The sequence below is a fragment of the Brienomyrus brachyistius genome, chromosome 6 (genome assembly GCF_023856365.1).
Source record: "Brienomyrus brachyistius isolate T26 chromosome 6, BBRACH_0.4, whole genome shotgun sequence".
Lineage (NCBI taxonomy): Eukaryota > Metazoa > Chordata > Actinopteri > Osteoglossiformes > Mormyridae > Brienomyrus > Brienomyrus brachyistius.
The window spans coordinates 18,858,060-18,881,540 of NC_064538.1; the positions used below are offsets into that span (position 1 = coordinate 18,858,060).

The 23,481-nt window shown below is 40.7% G+C and overlaps 1 protein-coding gene across 4 annotated transcripts in view; it reads left to right on the forward strand.

The window, feature by feature from the left end:
* Window positions 1–18,502, forward strand: part of ntm (neurotrimin) — a 284,096-nt gene extending 265,594 nt beyond the window's left edge. For 2 of the 4 annotated variants that reach the window (XM_049017733.1, XM_049017732.1), the window contains 6 exons: window positions 9,670–9,801; window positions 10,003–10,123; window positions 10,502–10,653; window positions 10,937–10,972; window positions 14,703–14,756; window positions 15,292–18,502. In XM_049017733.1, coding sequence (XP_048873690.1) covers window positions 9,670–9,801; window positions 10,003–10,123; window positions 10,502–10,653; window positions 10,937–10,972; window positions 14,703–14,756; window positions 15,292–15,392 — 596 coding nt within the window. In that variant the 3' untranslated portion in view covers window positions 15,393–18,502. The remainder of the gene's footprint in view (window positions 1–9,669; window positions 9,802–10,002; window positions 10,124–10,501; window positions 10,654–10,936; window positions 10,973–14,702; window positions 14,757–15,291) is intronic. The other 2 variants (XM_049017734.1, XM_049017735.1) reach the window with 2 other exon arrangements.
* The last annotated feature ends 4,979 nt before the right edge of the window (window positions 18,503–23,481 follow it).

Genomic DNA, 23,481 nt, shown 5'->3' on the forward strand with positions numbered 1-23,481 from the left:
TGAAAGTAGCTCCTTGTTTGTTGACTTTGCAGAGGGTCAGGAGCTACGGGTCGCTGGATCCTGATTCTAGCGCCCAGAGACATATCTTTGCACTTGGTACTCCAATACTGGTGGTGCGGCAAAGTACTGTAGATCAATCACATCCTCATGGGTAGATGCTGGAGGCTCCTATAGAACTGCAGTGCCCAGTTTGTGAATTCTGACCCCAGAATTGACCTTGGTACTCTGAATATTCAGCTTAGGTGCAGTTAGACTACCACCTGGCTAGACTCCAAGATCATAATGTTTCTAATGAGTTTGTACAGTTTGTGTGAGGAACTTGGTAAAATCAGCAACTGCTGATTTTAATGTGATGTGACAGTGTGATAAAACCTTGAAAGTTGTTGAGGTTGTGTTGGTCTTTCCAGAATGTGGTGTTTCATCTTGCAAGGCACCCTGGATATTATCAAGAGCATTCACAGTGCATGGCTTGATAGCGACTTCAGTTTGTACTGGGAATTGAGTAGGACATCGTTGAGGGCCCCGATGGCAGATAAGGAAGCTTTTGTTTGTCGATTCTGTAAGCAAGTGACCATCTATGGTCTAGTGCCCCACGTCAAGCTTACAGAGGAATTGAAGCATTACACACATCCAAATCTGTTCCTCAGAGAGTCACAGTCAGGGCGGGTGATGTAATGCTCCTTACAGATGACCTATTGGGCTAGCTACTTTGAGCAGCTGTTTAAAGCTGATCCTCTGGCTTGGAAGTTGGACATTTCTAGGTCCACAGTTCTTAAGACTGATCCGCTGATTGGCCTTGAACCGCCCAATCTCACTGATATTGCACAGGTGGTGAACCAGCTGGTGGTAGGGAAGGCCACAGGGATCTGTGGTATCCAGGGTGAACTTCGCCAGGCTGATGTTAAGGTGGTCCTCTTGGCATTGCAAGCAATCTTTGCTTCCATTTAGGAGATGGCTGTCATCCCAACTGACTGGAAAATGTGATTTGTTTGTCTGTATCTGGAATGGGAAGGGTGATTGCCTGGATTGTGGAAACTACAGGGGGGGATACCACTGCTCTCAGTACCAGGTAAGGTCCTTGCTAGGGTCATCCTCAGTAGGATCTGTGATCACTTGCTTGCCTACAAGTGTCCAAAGTCATCTGGTTTTATGTTTATGATGCGCACCATGGACACATCCTTACACTGAGGGTTGTTATTGAGCGCAAAGGCAAATATCAGCAGGATTTCGTTGCAGCTTTTCTTGATTTTTCATAAAGCATTCAAGTCAGTGAGAATTCACAGGATCCCCCCAAAGTTGCTGGACTTCATGGCCAGTCTGTACAATGGTACTGTGAGTGCTGTGCAGAGTTTAGACAGAACCTCTGTGTTTGTCCCAGTTCAATCTAGGGTTCATAAGGGTGACTTCTTGCTCCTTCTCTGTTCAGTGCTTGCATGGACTGGGTGTTGGGCAGGGTCGTGGAGTCCAGCAGCTGCAAGCATCCGTTGTTGAGGAAAGATGCCCTGATCTTGACTTTGCCGATGATGCTGTGACCTTTGCAGTGGAGACTCTGATAAGGGCTCTTGAGAGACTGAGCAAGGAGTTTGCTTGATTTTCAAACTTACTACCATAACTGCAACCCAAGTTTCCAAGTTGTTGTCTGTATGTCACGGAGTGTTGAAAAATAACATCTCACTGCAAGTCATACTGTGTTTAATTATTATGGGACAAATAAAATTTGAATATAGCCTGAGATTCTGGGTTTGCGATTATCCTGGATAAAAACCAAGATGCAGGCCTTTAATGACCTCTTGGGCACAGCCATCAACAATGTGTCCATCTCCGGAGCGAATATCGACCCTGTCGAGAGGTTCGCTTACATTGGCCACGACATTCATGTCTGTGGTGACTTCCAATATCTTTGTAAGTGAACGATGGTCCAAGTCTTTAGAGTCCTGGTGCTCCATGTTTTGCTGTATGACTGTGAGACATGGACACTATCCAGTGAGCTGAGACGAAGACTGGAGTCCTTTGGTATTGTGTCTCTTCAGAGAGTCCTTGGGTACCACTGATTTGACTTTGTGTCTAGGGAGTGGATGTTCAGGGAGTCCCAAATGAGGCACATTACCTGCATTGTGAGAGAGCGTCATTTACGGCACTAATGCCATGTGGCGCGATTCCCTGAGGGTGATCTGGCTCGCAGGATCATCACTGCTGTGGACAGTAAACTGTACAATGAAGAGATATATCTGCTGGCTCTGACAATTGTTACAAAACAATGATTTTGAATGAGGTTTTATGGGGAAAAAAGGACATTTAAAAAAATTTTAATGTTCCAGTGTGACAAACTCCTGGTTTGGTTACAAGAGTACCACACCTGATTTTATTTAGTCTCCCTGTCAGCAGGAGATTATTATCTGTTTTTTCCCATTTTCCGGTAGGCTGTGCAGACCTTCCAGTATATTTTATATTTAAAAAGTGTTTAGTTTGTAGTTTAGAAAAGTGCTCCACCTGAAAAACAATCTAATTACCCTCGCTTGCACTTAATTTATCGTCTGTAAACGCATTACTTGAAGCATTATTCCATCTTCCTGGTACCCTTTGAAACACCTGGGGAATGTATAGCATCTGTTGCATTGCATGCAAATGCAGCATGAAACAATGACAAATAAGTGTGCATTCTTAAAAGCATATTTCATTACTTAATTCTTAGAAAAAATGCATGTAATTTAAGTAAATTAATGTAGATCCTCCTGCTATTCTAAAGGCTCCTCTAATTTTATTTACTTTGTGTCCCTTGTGATTTATCCCGCCAGTGGCCGGGTGGTTGCCCAGCAGCATAAGTCCACTACGACACAGATGAATTAATCCTTCATCTCAACAAAACAGAGAAAATGAATGATTAATGAAGAGTGGTTCCCAGTGAGAGTATTTGTCTGTGCGAGCATGTACACAGAGATGTATAATGCATAATAACAGATGCTTTATCATTTGGTATAAGTGCATTTGTCCATTTAATACTTTAAATGAATCAAAAAGGGTATCAAATAAGCGCAGTATGGACACCATGCCAGGGCGCTGAGACTGACCAATGGACATAAACTTATAAACTTGAAACTTAACCTAGATGGTTTGTCAGGTCGTTGCCCTTGTGGATAAAGAGATTTTTGCCCCCTTTTGGTGGACTGTTGCATCAGATGCCCCATTTCTGTCGTGGATGCAAGCAGCCGTGTGTGCCCCCTCCCTCACCCCCCCCCCCCAAAAAAAAAGAATAGGGTTAACAACACAGAGTTTTATATCAGAAAGATCTATGCAAGCCAATTAGACATGTGGTAATTTACCACAGAAAATTTAAACAAAAAAAAATTCATAAAAATACACAAGTACAGTTATGGGGCAAAGGAATGATCTGATTTCTGCATGGATGGCTGCTAAAATGCTATCTAATCTGCATTCAATTCATAATAATTAGTTAGAGATAGTCTTGAAGATAGTCTTATTTACTAAACAACATGCATGCAACTTTATACACTGCCAGACCTTCACCGAACAAATCGTGCAAACAGTCAGTCATGGGTATTGAAATGCAAAATATGTGAACCAGCAGGATAATGCCCTCTTCAAACGATGGTATTTGGAGTCACAAGCTTTTTTCTAACAACTGTACAATTATTCAGAATGAAATGAAACCCATGATGTCAAGAAGAAGTTGGTGCCATTCAATTATCCCCAAGCCCCCACCCTGGTTTCTGTGGAGTAAACTATTCATTTCCTCTGAGCGGTTTCCTTGAGTGAACAAGGTGCTGCTCAAACATTCCAAATTTTAGAGGGAAATAAAAGGCATTAGCAGAGAGCCGGGATTCGCATTTCCCCTGCATTGGCATGCTCTCCTGTTGTCAGGACCTGGCACAGTGGACCTCTGGCTCCAGTCAGGCTGATAGATGGATCGCCTGCAGGCTTTTGCTGTATCAAGGATGCTCCGCGCAACATTATGGGTCACAGCGGCTCGATGACAGAACTGTTTGTCTCTCTGCAGCAGAGCTCTCTTAATCTGCGCCGCGGTGAAAGATCTCCCCTACAATACCACCATTCAGAATTTGCCCCCCGATAGCAGATGGTCAGGGCTCAGTGAGGGGCATAACCTTTATATCCGCATGGATGGTGGCGGATGTGTTAATTTGCCAGTGGGAGTCGATTCAGCAGTTCCGTTTAACTGAGAGCATCGGTCGACAATTTGGAATCGCATCAAACGTCGTCACATTGTGTGTTTACTGTACTGTATATCATTGGGGGCTGTTCGCTAAAACAATCGAGGAAGTAAATAGATAATAGATTTTATAATATTTACAATAGTGATTTTTTTTCCTAAGAAGAAACAAAATGCGTTTTATATAACAATAGCATTTTATTTTTGTGTTATTATAAGGTAACTTGTTTCATAACTTAATCTCAAAAATAGGTTCATGCATGGCCTCTATGGAGCAGCCACCTCTACTGTGTGCACTAGACTTGGGTAGTATTAAATATTTCATACCATCATACTGTCCAGACACTACACTGTACACTGTATTTTGACGGTATTTTAAAAAACAAAGCTATTCCGGTATTACTGTGATACTGCCCAAGCCTACTACATAAAGTACATAAGAAGATTTGTTTTTCACCCAACAACCCAAAATCACCAACAAATGAAATAAGATTGTAACACATAACCTGTATGTGGGAAATAGGTGCTCCAATATTCTGGAAAACAAGCAAACAAAGGAATAAATAGAAAATACAGGTTGCATAAGCACCTTTCACTTGAATTATTTTTGGGTAGGTATCTACCGGAATAGCACAGCTACATATGGAAACATGCAGCCAATTCCTCGGATTTCTGGGGGATTGTTATTGGACTCGCTCCTCGCCTTCTCAGATTGATTGATATCGAGTTGAGGCCAGGGATCTCTCTAGGCCACTTCAGGACATTGACCTTCTTGTTCTCAGGTCGCTCCGCTGATGCTTTGGGCCATTGTCCTGCTGAAAGGTAAAGTGCTCCTCACAATTCCATCTTTCTCATAGAGGGCAGCAGGTTTTCATCTGACATCTGTCTGCATGGAGACTAATCAGACCACAGAAGACCACTGAGCCTTTTTTCCCCATCTGGGTTCCAGGATCCCTCGAGTGCTATTTTGCATGCGATAAACAAGCCTTCATCTGAGGTTCCTGAGTAGAGGAGAACCTGATTTTAGATTTGTCTGTTGCCTTCCACTTCGTTATCATGGTCTCGGGGGTGTTGAAATCTTTTTTACACCCATTTCCTGACCAATCTCCTCCCACAACTTTGCAGAGCTTCTGCATGTTCCTTGATATTAGTCACACTTAACCTTAGCGAGAGTGACTGCTTATAAGCAACTAATATCGGTTAATGTGTTATTTTTCATAAATTTTATGAATGCATTGGCTTTTCGCCTTTACATGAATGCTGGTTACCATGAGTATGAAGGCAAAAATACTTCTTCTCTGTGATCTAAAATTTTGAAAAGTACATTTTTGATCTGCATACAAAGGGTCATATTTTAATATGGAAGCCCAAGTTCTAATTCATATATACCTCAACCATGTATCACTTCCATTTAGTCCTACGTGATACAATTTGAACCTTTCATCTTAAGATAAATCATTACCCTGAAACTTTTCCTATAGGTATGAATTGGTCTCTCATGTCTTTCGAATCTTTAATTGTCATTCTGCAGAACTCATTTCCAATGCTGCCTCAGCCCAGAAAGCCTCCCTGTCCTCATCCAGAACATTTCAGCGTGATTCAGAATTTATGGTTCCCTCATAAAAACAGCCTTAACCTGTGACCTTTCCAATGCTGTGCTTAACCGTTGGGATTGTGTTTGTTTATTTATTTATTAGGTAGTATTTCTCCAAGTATTTTTGGTTGTGGCCAAGGTAATTGGCCATTTACAAACCCAGCCGCCCAGGAAACATTTGTCATGTATCCGATTGTTCTGCTGGTTGTTTGCAAATGTGATCGTGTGTTTTTAGTTATAATGTAAGGGTACTGCTGTTTGTATAGTGTCATTTTGATCTTGCTCCACCTCAGATTTGAAGGATGTTTTGGTTGCATCCTCGCCATACAAGACCAGTCCCATAATTCATTGCACCCCAAGTTCATTCTTGGAAGGCAAGTTAGCAAGACTGGTCTTGCCAGGACTACAAGGACGGATCTTTGCATTCTTGGTGTTAAGACTGACCCTATTTGTCTAGTGATCCTGAATTTGAATGAAAATGCTCACACTCTTCTAGCCATAAATTAGGCTTAAATGACGAATTATTTTTCTTGTCCTCAGGCTAATCCAGAAATTAATCAAGTCCATTCAAAACCTCTCTGAAGAAATGTTAAATGTACGTTTAAGAAAAATCTCATTGTAACATGACCATTTTAAGACTAATATAAATAAATACTGTTGGTATTTCCAGAAATTGTTTATTCAAGCATTAGTAACAGATGTGGTTTTCATATCGAATTGAAAAGTTTAACAAAAGGCTTGAATATTTCAGTAAAATCAAAGTGACTGTCAAAGAAAATTATATTTGGTGCCAAGTATTTTTAAGAAGAAAGCATAATAATTCATTATAAGATACCTTCAAGCTGTCTGCTTGGTTATCGCCGTTTAAATGCAACAGCGTGAAATACATTGAAGACAATAAATTACATAAATTAATAAAATGTGTCATTCGGACTGATCTACAAGTGGCAGAAGCGTTTTATCGCTCTGGTTGTTTGTTATTAATCTGAGAAAGCTGATCAGCTGAGTAGAGTGACAGAGAGATTGACCGTGCGACAAGCGGAGTGCATCAGACAGCGGCTTCGCTACAGTGGCGTTCATGGTGCCTAATTCCTTTTGACACATTTAATGTTTAAACCATCGTGTTCTTTATAACCGATCCCTTTTCCGTCTCGCTGCTATTTCTCAGATTGCCGGCATATAATTCAGCACAGGATGTTGCTAGCAGAGGTCGGCGTCCGTCACACAGAGCTGATGCGTTCAATGCTGCTAAGGTGACTGTCCCAGTTCCTGTTTGACTTGATTGCACAGAGTAACACTGGCGCATTGCTTTGCTGAATTTCCGCCGCCCTCCCCGGCTTTTCCCCCATTTATCTTTGCTAGAATCAGTCTGCAGCATGACCGTAGATTCAGAGAGTCCGGGGCTTTGTCTGCCTCACCCCTCCCCACCCTGGATAATCCAGGCGTCTCCTCATACACTGCCTGTCTGCCTGGGGTCCAGACTGCTGTCCTTACTGCTCTGCTTGCATACACTCAGCATCAGATGGAGGAGCTGATGCGGGCAGGCAAACAATTTTCCTATTTAATTTATTTTCTGGAATAAGATTTCAGCATCTGTAAATTTTCCTTTTGAAAATTTGGCACCCTAACACCTGTTGAGTCAATCTGTGCATCTGCAGTGCACCATTACCCTTAAGGGGTATTGACATTTGATTGATTTATGATGTCAGCTATACTATTCAAAATACCGTATTTCCAGTACTTTAGATGTACTGTTTAAATTCTTATTAGCGTGAATTTAATATGCAAGTCTATAAATGGAGTTTCTTTATCGTAAACAGTGTTTCTTAGAGCAGTACTTCTCACACAGGCCCTCAGGGACCCCCAGATGGTGCATGTTTTTGCTCTCTCCCAATGTGGACCGTCTGGGGGTCCCTGAGGGTCGGTGTGAGAAACACTGTCTTAGAAAAGCAGATCGTCTAAACCCTCTAAACCAAAACCCAAACGTTGTTGGTATTTCATCAACACGCCGAAGGCCTGTTGCTTTCCAGGGAGATGCAGGTTCCCCGTCTCCAGGCTCCAGCAGGAAACCAAAACAAAACAGAAATCCTGCAGCCTGATTATCGATCACAAGGAATCATTGACTTTGCACTCAGCCTTTTTTCTTAAGCTAAAGTGGGTGTTTTTATTTCTCTCTGGTTTAGCAGCCAGTTTCTCTCTGGTCCTTGTAGATGTTAATCTTCCTAATAGGAAATCTTGGTTTTTATGGAGAAGAGCGTGTGTGTCTGTCTCAGCATTCAGGTACTGGTGTATGGATTTCGCTGCTGTACCTTTTCACTTTAATAATAGATAATCTGTGCAGGGTTATGAAATATGAGTCTGTGTTGCTATATGAACGTATCTCCTTAGGTTGTTTTGACATTTTTTTTTCTTTTAGTTTATATCCTGATTCATAGAGTTTCTTCAAGAGCAGACGAAATATGCCTGTACTTTATTTATTATCGTGAATTATGCATTATCTTTACTCAAATGAATATTAGCTACATTATTTTAAATAGACATGTGCTTAGCATAAAAATAGAATGCTTTATTCGTTTGTGCTTAAAGCCATTCATTTTACCACTGTTGCCAATTTCATGTTTTGTAAAATGCTTTCTGTAGTTGACATAGAGTTTCCCATTTTCCCTCCTTTTTGGAAGCTGGAACTTACTCTAGTCATTTATTTGACATCAGCTGGCTTTTTCTGATATTGTTTTATTGCCCCCCCACCCCCCATGACTGACATTGGGTCATTTGCTATATACTGTAGATGAATAAATTCCGGTGGGGTTTCATCTTACGCTCACGGTTGTCAGCGCATGGAGCGCACAGAACTCTTAGCAGGGTTTTGACCGCATTACTTTCCTTTTTAAGTGCAGCAATGTCTTTTATGGGGAAAAGCGCACTGATTTGCCGCTGATGGGGGGTTTTCCAGGAGGGCGGCTGCCCTGCCACCACTCTTGAATAGCTTTGCGGTTTCTCACAGGTGAGGCGGTGCCAGTGTTCTCTTGACATCCCCCCACTAGGTGAGAACCTTTCCCCAATCATTCCTCTCATTAGTAGCTCTTCCTTGGTGTGAGCCTCTGCCGCTCCACATGCACCAAAGTGACTACCAGCACATTGTAATGCTGTCACAGGTAACACCTATTAAGGTTATAAAAAGAGTTTCCATAATGCAAGGAGCCCCCTCATCCACCACTGATTTAAACTTATATTTTATGAAATTGATTTTATTTTAAAATGTATAATATGTAATGATATTTTTATTTTTGAGAATGTGGAAATGCATTTGAGCGTCCACCTGCTAAAGTGTGAATAAAGTAAAATAATGAAAATGAACCGTATCAATACTTAAGTCTTAAATGTTCAAACACCAGTACATTTCAGAGAAAGGTCCTGCTTTGCTAATTATTAGCCAGCGGTACAATTGCTCAGCTAGAACACTGAAGCCTCTTGAACATTGTTATTAGCCGTGGGTTGTGTCAGATGCAAAAATAGAAGGAACAGAAAATGTGCCCTTTGAAGGGTGACTTCAGTTCTTTCTTCTGAGAAATGGCACAAGCGACATTCATGGTCACGGAATCGCAAACGATGTCACGAACTTTCTAATGCTGAACTTTTGTAATTATAGTTAAACTTTGTCCCTTCATGATATCCAAAGAATCATTTCCTGTGTCGTGCTTTCATCTTAAATCAGCATTTTTACAACAGGGTATTTAACTTGTGCAGTTCAGCCTCTAGTGTGACTAGAACTGGCAACCTTCAGGCGTGTGTGTACCTGCCCTTAATCTCTACATTGCCTGTAGGCCTCAGATGCTGAGTTGGTGCTGTGCTGTGAGTTCTAAAGCATGCTGTCCCTCTTTGTTTTCAGTCCAGGGTTTTGCATCAGAGGACGAGTACTTGGAAATCCCAGCCATCTCCCGGCACAAGGCAGGAACATACGAATGTACAGCTGCCAATGACGTTTCCTTAGATGTACAAACACTGGATATAATAGTCAACTGTAAGTGAACCACAAGTTCATGTTAAGTGAATCACAAACAGCGATGGTTTTGCAAAAACGATTTAATAACAAATGTATCAATAGAAACATGCTATGTCCAAAAATTCATCAGCTGGACTGTCTCTTTCGATTGGGATTTGTCACTGGTTTCACTGAAGATCTGCCTCAACCCCCTGACCTTTTCTGGGTTTTTGTCCTCAGACCCCCCGAGTGTGTTGGAAGGCACAGATGTTGGCGTCACTCTGGGGCAGCACGGGGTCCTCCAGTGCGAGGCAGAGGCTGAGCCCCTGGCAGAATTCGAATGGTACCGAGATGACAAGAGGTACCAGTGACAGGCCTGTCAAAAATTCTCCTGTAACTTTTTGTATCGAATGTGGATGTTTTAAAGCTGCAAAATATGAACAAAGAAAATGTTTGTAAAAAAAATGGGTTGGCTTTTAATTTTTGTTTATTCCAAATGAGAATACTTTCATTGTGATGACTTTAAATGCCTACATTTGGTATTTGGGTGCGTGTCGAGGTTTTTGGAGTTCTGACTCTTATAAATACGTTTTTGTTAGGAGCTCCCGTTATGCACTTAGTTCAGTGAAGGACAGCAATGGGGGGAATTAGCACATACTTTTCCCTCAAAGCCCCTAATACCTGGAGCTCGGTGGGGTTGCCAAAGCTTTTAGCGTTGCTGACTGCGGCTGTCTTGCAGGATCTCTAATGGATTTGAGGGTATTGAGATTGAGAACACCGGCAGGCTGTCCATGCTGACATTTTTCAACGTGTCGGCGACGGACTATGGCAATTACACCTGCGTGGCCGTCAACAAACTGGGCAGCGCCAACACGAGCGTCATCCTCTACGGTGAGTGTGGACCTGCTTGTAGAGTGTAATTATACCTCAATCTATGCGAAAAGCAAGCAAGGCTATTACTGTGCTGGTTCGTAGATGTTACCCTCGCGGATCCTCACGTATGCACCTCTGCCACAGCTGACGATTTTGTACAATGGTAGCCTTACTGCAAAAGGAGCATTAGCTTTGCTTCTCCTGTTTCCAATGCAGTAAAACTCAAATGATTTTGCATTTGCTTTCTTTTTTTTTTTTTTGCTTAAATTATTTTGTTTCTTTTTTTATTCTTCTGATGTAGAAGTAATTGAACCCACTAGCTCAACACTATTGCAAGGTTAGTACTGTGCATGACCACTGTGGCCTTCACTTTTAATCACCGCCTGCATGAATCATGGTGCCGCTTTCACACATAAAAAAAATATATATATATATATATTTATAATTTTTTTTTTAAATAGCAGCTGTTCTGTTATTGTGAGGTGGCTGTCCGGTGAGACCTGGAGAGATGGCACCTTCCTCTGGAAGCGTGAGATAATTTTCCTGGCACATCCTGATAAAATTAGATTGCCTCACAGCCACTGAGCGAGCGAACTTCAAATTCCAGTTCCAGCACCCGCTGCCGCTCCCGAGATTACATTCGGAATGATGGGAAACTCGTTACCGATGTGGCATCTTAGCATTTTATCGACGTGGCACGAGGGCATTAGCCGTGTTGGCCTTATCGGTTTCGGCGACACCAGGGCAGGCTGGGGCTCCCCCTGAGCCGGGGGCGACGGCGGTTTTAGAGCCAGCCTGTGTGGAAATGGAAACGCTGCTAAAATTTCACATGTACTAACAGTTTGTTCTCTTTTCAAATTAACCTCCCCATCCTCTGGCCTGGCTCCATTCTCGCTTTTTGCATGCGCTTACATCTGCATGTAAGTATGTGTTCCGAAGCTGCTCGAAAATCATCTCACACATGTGTCTACAGTAACTCTTCAATGTACGATTTCTAGCCTTAGGCTTTTGATATGAATTTCGGTCACACGTTCAGGTTTACGCTCGAAGTGCATGCTAAAATGTGTCTGTGCCGTTTCCGTATTTGCCTACAGTCCTGTGGAAAATGACACAAAGAGACCAGCTGATTGCTGTTGTAATCAAAGTAGCCCTGCTTTACAAACATTAAAGTATGCTAACAATTGTGGATTAAATGGTGAAACTGGATTCATTAAATACAGGGGGTGGACAATATAATGGAATTGCATCACGATATTTTAATACCAAGGAATCTGTCTCATGTTCTGCATTCTAGAACTTCCCATAAAGTTCAATGGTGCTTAGAGAGGCTGTGGAACGCCTTTGTCTTCATCCTGGTCTTCAGGAAAGCCATCTTAAATATGTTCAGGAGTATTATGGGCACATTATGGTCGCTGAAAACAGGAGGGAACTTAAAGGAACACAGGGTGTACTTACTTTTTACTCCTGTAAAATGGCCTCATTATACGTGTTATACGTGGAACAATCATCAGGCATAATGACTCCCACAAGATGGCCGCCCATACCGTCATGGAACCCACGGCCTTGTAGGTGGACGGATTCCTTTGGCATCTCTAAATGAAAATGTATCCAGATGTAGGGGAAAGGGGTGAAAGATGACTCATCAGAACATGTTACTTATTTCCATTGGTCAGTGAGGTTCTGTTCCTTAGTCCAGGTTAAGCATCTTTGTGTGCTGGCCTTGGGCTCCAAGAGGCAGTGCTGCCTTTTCAGCTCCATGGTCATTTTTAAGGCAGCAACTTTGTGGTGTTTAGCTACAATCCTATTAAGAGTCTGTCTATCCCTGTTGGTGAGATTCAACTCTCCCTGACCTTTCACTTTCCTGCTCCTCTTACCCAATGCAGTTTGTCCCTGTTTGGCTTATGCTGTCATGTTTTTTTTTAGATGATTTTCCCCTTGACACATTAAATTAGTTCTTGTGGCCGATTTGGGTTCTGACTGTTTGGCCAATTCAGCGTTACCTCATGTTGCCACTAAAACGTATGAGAGTGTTGATCGTCAGACATTTATTACAACTGACACATACTGCTAGTTGACATTACAACCGAATATGACCATGTTTGTAATTCTGATTTAGTTTAACATCCTTTTTCATGTGGCGTTTGCATTATTTTGTCCACCCCCTACTTGCCCTCCCTTGGGATATATGAATTGTTTTGATTTTTGTTCCTGGAGAACACTGTTATTTTAATTACCCTGGTACAGGGTTTAGTATAATCTGCTGTGGTGCTATAATTGGAAAGCTCTCCCTAAAGAAATCCTTCTCAACTCAAGAAAATCCAAGGGAAATTAGAAGTTATTGTATTATAGCCATCAAAGTAATCCATTAATCTAGGCAATTCTTAATAATGTTCGCACTGTAAAACATTTATTTGTAGGGGAGTCCTGTAAATCCCAGCATGCACTGATTTCAATGACCTCACACGGACCGGCAGTAAAAACCAAATATCTTCCACTGAGGTTCAGATAATAATACGACTCGTAAAATTCCACATAATTCTATTGAAAATAGAGGTGAGGCTGAATCCTGAGTTATAAATGAGCTTTAATGCTACTGTAGGTGTTGAGAATCTAAAAAAAAAAAAAAAACAGGACACTACAAGAGGTTGCATTAATAAACTCTGCATGAGTGTTTCTGCAATATTAAGTTGACATATAATTAAACAAGAGAAGGACTCAAGGACTTTTCAGTTATATTACCGCTAGTCAGCGTTCATGTTATCAAAGAACACCAGATGAGATTTCAGAGAAAACATTTTAATTATGATATCAAATGGCGTAATAGCGGTAATAGTGGAAATAAAATCAAGAATGAAGCTTCCATTGTAAAAACAATCAAATCTGCACACCATATAAATCCCAGACATGAATTATGCCTGCATGTCTGTTTAACACTGTTCACCTTTGTGTGACTGAATCCTGTTACCAATAGTCCAGTTTTCTGACATTTGAACTTTCGTAAACGAAAGATAATCCAAAAGCTACGATCAAGATGCCAGTACATTTATACACCCTTAGTCTTATATGTCCCTTGGTTCTTTGTATGGAACCTCTGTGAAGCTGTAATTCATTTCAAACTCCAGTAGTTGGGAGTGGCTAGTGAGACGCAGGCATGTCTGTATATAAGGACACCAGTGGAAAGAGTCTCGGTGGAGATTGTCATCCACACACCTCCAAGGATGCATCGAGTGCGGAAATCCGGTGTCTGACGTTTTCCGCTTCCGTGGATCATGGGTGCCAGTATAAGAGTGATCACAGTCCACCATATCGTTATGCCTGCTACGGACAGACGCCTTCCCCCGACTGGGATCGCCGCACCCTTAATCCGATAAGTGGTTATAAAAAATGCATGAAGTGATGAATGGTATACAAACAGATGCTTTTCAAGCTGATCCTTGACCGTGGCCTGTGGTACAGTGTGCAGTGATTTTTTTTGCCCCATGAGATGCGCGTACGGCTAATCGGTTCCTTTAACACTCAGCATGTGACACGCTTCATACTTCACGTATCCCCATGCCGCCCGGTCGGGACCCCGGGTCCATTACTAACCACGTTAAGAGTGCTGCTTACCATCTGGGCAAAGGCTGATTACCTTGTTTACACCCGGCTGCAATTAAGACTGACCTTAGTGGTTGAGTGGTCAAGGATTTATTGCGTTGGTGCAGTGATGACGTCACATGACCAAATGGGGCTGCATTAACGACAGCAGCTGTTCCAGTACCGCCAAACGCAAAGGCCGCCAAGTGGCAGCACTTAAACCCCCATCAAAGGGGAATGAAGGATTTCGGAACGTAACGTGGCCTGATTCTTATGCATGACTGTGATGCGCTAATTCACGAGAGCGGCAAGTGGAAATGGAGCAGAACAAACACCGAACGGGCATGCTTTGAATAGGACAGGCACTTATGTTATTAAAGTGCAATTATGTTGGGCCTTTCCTCTGCATCATTAGCACATAGTAGCAGTTCAGAGCAAAACTCTGGCCACTGTCTCATCTAGTGTCCTCTTCGATATGATTTCTCTCGCAGATGAGACGTCTGATTTAGTACAGACGACTTCTTCAGACTATACAATATTGGAAGGTTTGTAAATGCAAATAATAGTAATAATAATAATTAGGATGGTATAAATAATTGTACTAACCAGTAGAATTTAACTAAAAATATCTCACCTTAACTTCTTCAGACTATATGACATATACAATATGGGAAGGTTTATCTCTCAATACAATAATAACAACAACCTAGGATGATATACATAATAAATAATTGTACTAACCAATAGAACTTAATACTTCTAGTAGTTATGACCTATGGTGTTTGACTTTAATTCATGCTGGATATAAAGGTTTTAATAATTATCAGTCTCCTATCACATCAAGTGCTTAAATGTCAAATGTATGTGGCCTTTTGGTGTGGGAGGAGGGCAAATGTAAGCACAGACATTTCTTGTCTTCTGTTTTCAGCCTGGCACATGAAACAGTGTTAGGGTCTTCAAGCTTGCAGATGTTTGAGGCCAAATTAACATCAACAGGTGTAGAGCACGAGAAGGATGTGCGTGAGCTTTGGTGTTCATGAAAGTGTCTGCTCCCCCCCCCCCCCCACTCCCTCGTGACAGGACCGGGAGCAGTGCAGGATGGGAACAGCGGGGGACCGGGAACGCACACCTCCGCCTGCCTTTGGCTCGTCGTCGTCACTCAGCTCCTGCCCAAGTTTTGATGCACAACACATTTCGGAGGGGCGGTTTAATTTCTCGTGTCTTCTTCTATCACCCGGAAACACAGACTGCTGCCCCGTACGTCCGCGGGCTACCTACCCCGTGTCCAGTCCCCAAACCCTAAAATCGATTCCACATCTTTTATTTCTTATCAGTTTTTCAGGTGAAGTGCAAAAATGGTACTGCCATCGACTTCATGTGTGACCTTCATCCGATCTCAAGGGTTTATTTTTTTGTCTTATTTTTTAGTGTGATGACGATAATATAAATAATAATATTTTTGGCAAATGGAGAAACCGGAATGATAATAATCGGGAAAAAAAACAATAGATTCAAAAGTCTGTGTTCTTCCTCTACAAGACAAGTTTAACTGGTTTGAGCCACACTATATTTTTAGCACTATTAATGACACTTAATGCAAAACTAAATGAAATAATTATATATAAAAAGATTATATAAATTATACATGAAAGGGTTTAAGAACAGATCTAGCTACTGTGGCTGGATTTATTTGTAACAACGATAAGCATACATAGTAACAGCTTATTTTAGGGAGCCGGAAATTATTGTACGATAAGAGTTTAACAGACCAATTACTGGAGCAACAGTAAAGTTTGATAACCATTTAATATATGGGGGAGATAATTATTTTGTGAGCATAGTACATTTAATCACTAGGTATCAACTTATCTCAAGAGTGTTAACATCCTACAATTTGTATTATGATACTATGAGGTTGTACTTAGTAAATGGTTGTGACGTGAGTCCGTTTTAAAGGGAATTGAGAACAATTTAAAAAGAAAAGCAGTGACTACTAACTAGGGCTTCCGGAACAAAGGGATTTCATCCCTTCTCACAATCCATTCTTTTCTGAATCCCATGATAGTTTTTGTTCCCCATCAACTGGCCCCCAACTACTGGCTGCGTTGCGTCACATGTCCTTATTAAAATATCAGACGCAGCAAAATCCTGTCATGAACTATGAACCTTTTGATTCTGTGGATTAGATAACACTTGGAGGGGTAGTGTACAAAATAAATGTGTATATTTTAATAAAGATGTATGGGATAAAAAAAAGGTAACATCAACAGAGATTGCTATATGCTGATTGTAATGAGACATTTTATAATCAGATTTAATTAGCGTTAAATGGAATGCATTTCATGTAATTGCCATGGCTCGATTTGATGTAAAACATCCTACAAGTCAGACGATACAAAGACTCGTGATGCATGTGTTGTGTTTCTCACAAATCCTGTAATTTTGGTCCTTGGAGGATAAGATGCATCAGGCATAAAAAAGCACATTCGTAATTTCCAGCTGGAATTAAACCCTTCTCCTTATTGATCTAAGGCGTAATTTTGCAGAGCACCATCTAAGTGTTAGACGAACTGAATCCTAGCTCATTTTGCTTATCCTTTCTTTTCTTCTGCGGCATATTGTGGTCTGTCTGTATACTGGAATGTTTTTTTTTTTTAATTTCCCCTAAGGCAGAATATGTGAGTTATCTGCTGTAAGGCTTGCCTATAAGCCTGTAAGTGCATCTTTTACAGGCCAATCCACTTGGGAGCCCCCCCCCCCCCCCCAGTTTTATTATCTGTTTTTTGTTTGTTTGTAAACTCGGAAGCCTTCCTATCGCTCCGCGTTAAGCTAGTCATTGTATGACGGTCAACTGGTTATGGTTTGTGTATCTATGCAGGTTCGCGCTGCTTCATACCACAAGTAGCAGTAGAAGATAGTGTGCATTCTTCATGTCATAAAATACAAAACGGAAAAGTCGTGCGTACTTATTGTGCATTTACTCCAAAGTTAAAATAATTCATTTAAACACTTAGAGAGTACACTTCTCATAGTTTCTGTGGCATTGACATTGTTGTTTCACAGACAATGAAGCAAAATAGTCTATTTGAATGGAGCTTTGGATTCGATCCTCTAAGAACACCTCAATACGGCATCGGCTCCATACGGCATCGGCTGTCCTGTATTTTGATTAATGCTTAAGCATGGTGTTGGCCCTAACAATACCCCAACGCCAAATCCATACTTCCAGCTCACTTGATGTATATTATTTACTGACGGGGATGGTCATGTCACGCAAGCAGAGGGGACGCAGCACTCTGATCCATGTTTGGAGCTAGCTGCATTCTCAAAGGACAGAAGGATGAGTGAGTTACTTTATATTTAATGTTTATATATAGATGAGAACTTCAGCAAGATTACTGCCATGCTTAGGGTAGATTGGATAAAAGCTCCTATACCACACCTTTTTCCTCTTCTTTCTTGTTTCGAGGTAAACAAAGATACAGACACTGAGCACTAAATGTCCGCAATACATTTCAGATAACTGGTTGCTTCTTTCCTTCAACGATTGGTTCTTTGTTTCTCCTTGGATTTACTTATTTGAGGAAACGTGGCAACGGTAGCATTTTCAATTGCGCCTAACCCCATAGCTCTGTATGTGTTGTTTCGTGACAGTATTGTAATCGGGTCAGGGTGCTCTCCGTTCGTACCGAAGCCTGAACAGCAGGGCTTAGGTGACCGAACTCCGCGGGAGGATCGTCCGTGACTCTGCATGATCGTTTCTCAGATCTGGTTATAATGAACTGATTATATTCATTCGGTTTTTATTTCGACCGCTGATATCAATTTGCACACCGGCCCCTTCTATGTCACTTCTACAGCCCTTCTTACGACATGTATGCGGCCCTCTGTTTCCTACCGCTCATTCCGCCATGACAGAAATAGCCTTCTATTTGATTCCCTGTTATGTAAATGATCGTTGGCTCATTATGTATTTTCTTTGAAGATTGTGTGTTCATATTTAAAACTGACAATAATAAAATGTTGTATCTGTTGTATCTTATTTTCAAACGATGCTTTATTACTGCGCTGTCAGTTAGTAGCCCCTTTTAATGACAGTGTAATCCGAGAAGGGTACGTCTATTCATTAACGCAAATCTTGACAGCGGTGGTATATTTAATTATGCTCATTATCTCTCTCCCTTAATGTGTCTACCATGTGGTAAAAGGCTGTCATGCTTTCTAGCCACACATATATTTTTGGGATACCTAACGACTGACCTTTTCAATAAACAATTTGCTTAATTGTTTAGACTATTCCCATTTCCTTTGATGTTAATTAGTTTAATTGATATTTCAATTCCCCAAAACCACCATGATAATTGACTGCATTTGGACGTGTAGCTGCAATTGGCTACTTCATATTATTCCACATGTTGAATGTTTCCTTTCTCTGGTTTATTTTAACAATATCGTTTTCTGCAGTCGATGTTTAATTAATATATATTGTTAACTAGGTTGAGGTTGAGGACCTACAAGCTTTTGATTAAACGTCTTGTTCTTAAGCAGTTTACAAACAGCTACTGTTTTCTAACACATCTTCCGTCCGTTCCGTCTAACACACCCCATTCAAGCAAGAGGAAGGTATAGTTTACGGAAAGAGCATGGCAGTGTCTTGGGGTTTGCTTGTCTAGTAAATAGGGCCCGAGAACGTGCTGGATAAGGAAGCCAGCAGCGTCAGATTGAATTTTCACAGGACAGGTCTTGCTGAATGAATTATCATGGGAAGAATCCCAAGTCGTTTTGTGTTTTCCCAACTAGGTGGTACAATTTTACATTATGCTTTCAGAATGACTTTACCGATAATGAAAAACGAGTGCTTTGAATTTATCCGAGCTTTGCATTTAAGTAATAGCTAAAATGTATTTATGGACATCACTGACAATATACAGTGGAAACTGCATATACGCTTGTGCTGTTTTATCAGTACTGGGGCACTTGATTAATGAAACCCTATAGTACATATCAAACAGTTCAAAAGTCACAGGCAGCCACAGAAAATTCTTTAGAAATTCTTTTTAAAAATTTTGTTGGTGGAAAATTGTGATCTTATGTTTGTCGAAATGGATCTGCTTAGGCAATGAAAACTCTCCTCAAGTCACCCCAGTATTTGCAGCTACCATCTAATATATCCATGTATTAGATGGCTCTACCACTATGTGTTTGGCTAATTAATAACTCAAGTTATTAATAAATCAAGGTATCTAACTGACTAGGTTTGTGAAATTTAGTGTATACATGTAATGGCTGGGGTTCCCCCCCCCGGGGGAAAGTTTTGGGGCCTAAAGTGTTTTTCTTGCCACCCAAAAACAAGAAATGTTTATACTTTTTATTGTATTGATGTTTATTTCTATATCTTCTCATGTTAAACATAATTTCCTCAGGGCTGCCTGAGACTTTTGCGCATTATTGTATGTCTATAGTATGATTTTCTTTTAACTTTCTTTCTTCAGGTTTAGTTTTTCCTTGAACTTCAGTATGTCACTTTAAATCCTTTTAGATATGAAGGGGTTCAGTGTTTTGCCTCTTTTATACATGTACACATACTAGTGGCTTTTACATGGTTAAACTGTCACCTTAATTGAAAGTGACTTACAGATTTTACCCAGTTATACTGGGAGAATTCGGGCTTAGTACTGGCATTAGAGGTACAGCAGTGAGCTCCTGTCATTAGACATTGTGCTGCCATGTCACCTGTCTACCCTATTACACCCCAACCTTTAGATGACTTTGATGATACTTCCCTTTTTTGCCCTAAGCTTGTGCACTTAAATTCTCTGTATCTAAAGCTGCCCCCAGGTATTCATTGCTAATATATGCCAAAATGAAACGCTAACTATTTGGGTCTCTTACAGTTTTTTCCAGTTGCTTTGGTACATTTCTCAGATCAGAAATGAAATTCTCATAACTACTTGTACAACCTTCGCACCATCTAGCCACTTGTGTACAACATAAAATGCAATCCCTGCATTTTCAATTGTTTATAACATGTTGGTCAAAATGTATTATACTGGTGCTCTGTTGAATAGTCTTACCCCCCCCCCCAGCCAAAACATCCAGGCATTAGTTCATTAAGTCATTGCATGCAAAAATGGTTGAACTAGTTTTCATGACTAATTCTACATATATCTCCATATATCTGTCCCGAATTGATGGATTACTCTGAAGTTGAATCTTGACTTTCACCAATTGAGGGGAATGTTTAAGGAGTTAAATTGACCAATGATCAACCAGTTCTCTAAAAAAGCTCAGAGGTGCATCTCATGAAGCGTCCTTCCGCGAGCATATACTGCCGGACCACAACACAATGTTACAATTTGGCAGTGGAAGAACAACAAGGAAATGAACAGGGTAAGAACAGCTGGTAAGAGGAAGAGGAGTGAGGCTGCATGGTTGAAGGGTTGGGAGGCAAAACAGAGGAAGAGGTAGAAGAGGCATAAGAAGCATGAGCACATTCCTGATGACACACTTATGGACCATGTCCTCCATCATGGTCTTACAATGGCGGAGGCTGCTCGAAGAGTGCGGCCAAATGTTGGGAGAACAACCGTGTCCTCAGTCATGCAAAGGTATCATAGAGATAACAGGTATGTAATCCAACAATGTGCCCTGTACTGTAATATTGCATACTTACTGCAATGTTTCATATTGCAGTATTCCACTTGCATTTTATAGTATACAGTAAAGTTACATTATACAGTTACATACTGGATATGTACTGTAGCACACACACAAATGTATGCATACTTACAGTGTGTATATATACAGTACACACGGTATATATGTATACATGTTTGTGGTTGTGTGTTACAGTATATGTACTGTACAGTATGTATAAATTTATACTTTTGAAATTCATATACATTATAGAGAAAAAGTACTTTGCATTTTCAATCATTGTCATCAAAACCTTAATTCATAATGTCATCAAAGCCATAATTCGCATTGGAAAATACTTACCAAGTACACTGTTCTACTGGCAACATGACTAAGCATTTTGACCGTCTTGTTCATGAACGATGACACAACGACGTGTCATTCTGATGGCCCTGACAAGTTCATTGACATAAATATTTACTTTTGAGGGAAGAACTAAGGATTTTGAGAAAGTTACAGGCTTTTGCAGGTAATCCATCGTGTGGTGCTGTTTGTACAAATTGTTTCGAGAAATGCACTTACTGTTTTGCAGATGTCAAGGATGATTCGTGAAATGCACCAAAGTGACAGAAAAATTGTAAAATAAAATAAAATATCTTAATGCTCAAACTTAAAAATATACGATTCTTTGAATTGTCTACGAAGTGAACTTTCAATTGGGTAACACTTTACATGAGGGGACACAGATAATGTAGTAGTACTTAATGCATTAATTAACCAGAAAAGTGTTAATGTACTGATCCTGTTTTCTTTCATGATTACTGTAATCAGTCATCACGATTCATGTATTCCATGCAGTTGCTATATATGTTCATGATTTGTACTTGAGTAGTATTGAGTTACTAAGTTAATGTTCACCCTCAAGTAAAATGTTACTGTCAATTGAAATAATATTGTAGCAGCAAATCTGATCAACTGAAATTAAAAGATTGTTAGAAGTCTGATCAGACATTTTTAGTTGTATGTCTTTGGTCATGCATTTATCACTCACTATCAGTATGCTGTATGTATGTGTATATTCTGCATCTTGCTGGATATACAGCTATTCAGAGAACATGTGAATAATTTAGGGAAGTGGTGCCGCTTAACAACCTGCGTGTGAGATTCCTTTGAAGTCCTCGCAGGCTCTGAATGTAGCCTGAAATAATGTTAATGTGCTTGGGGGAGGACAGGGAGGGGGGGGCAGCAGTGATTGTTCCCACACCATGGAACGACGGCGTGTTCGGAGCACAAAGAGACGACGACGACGTCTTCAGCCTACCTGCCACCCGTTCCCTGCGGACGTCTCAAGTTGAAGGCCACCCGCTGTCATGAAATAACAAAATGAGTAGTCAGGAGTGCGTCGAAAAATTCATGCAGAAGCATTTGAAATTAAATGCAGGCTCCGCGCTCCACTTGTTTGCCCAGGTAAGAAGAGCCACCGAAGGAGGGTGTCATGTAACTGGATGCAAATTGTCAATCGCACAAGTTTACTTTTTACTGTTTACTCCTGAGCAAAGTGGCGAGCTCTTAAATGATAGTTTTGTAATTAGCTACAGTTAGGACTTTACAGTAGCTAAATTCTGAATTCCAGTTGCATGTGCAGTGCTGTCAGGCTGGCACTGATGGTGCCTGCAGTAGATCTTTCAGGAAATGAACGTATGTTTTTGCACTCACCTTATTTGTGTTGCAAGTTGAGTCTTTTCAGCTGTCATTGTGTTTCTTGGTAGACTGGAGATATTATTGCTTTTGGGAAGATAATTAACCCTGGTTGCAGATCAGGAGAGTTAGCCGACTGGAAGAACGTAGGGGCACAGCACCCGCATTTGTTTTGGCTTCTTGACGTGATTTTTGCCCCCAGGTGGTCAAATGAGGACATGACATAATTTATTTATGTCACTGTGATACAGGGGACTAATAAAAACAGTTTTTTTTTAAACATATTTGATCTTGTCAAAGCTGTTGAATAATATGGGTTCTAGTAGGAATGACACATAATGAAACATAATGAAAATGGAACTGGTCTAAACATAAATTTAACACATACTGCTGGCGAAACAAGAGGTCTGAAGAATAAATCTGACCGGTTAATTTTCTGAAGTCCTATACTTAAAATAATAATATAATGTAGAGACCTCTTCGGTTTGTTATTGAAATAGCTACTGTTCTAGAATTGGGATTCTTATGCAGTTTCATGCTCAAAAATGATCTCAGTGCTGTATACAAATATGTTTTGGTTAACCAAAACATTTACGTAGATATGAAGTATGGCCTCCATTCACTGCTTTTTATATAGATGTTTAAAACCAAGCATTGCAAGAATAGTGGCTCTGTAGATATTGAATATTTAGTAGCGTAATACCCAGCTATGGAGAATCATCATCAAATCATCTTTGAGATACATCTGTGGCATCACATCATTTGTAATATGGCCACACTTCATGCCAATTACCATGACAGTTACTAATGGCGCAAAAAAAGGTAAATGTACCTGAAATGGGATAAATGAGGCTCTGAGACCCACCGTGGGCAGGGCTACCTTGTCCTGTCAATCATTGTCTTGTTTTAACCCATAGGCAGGCAGTGAAGTAACCG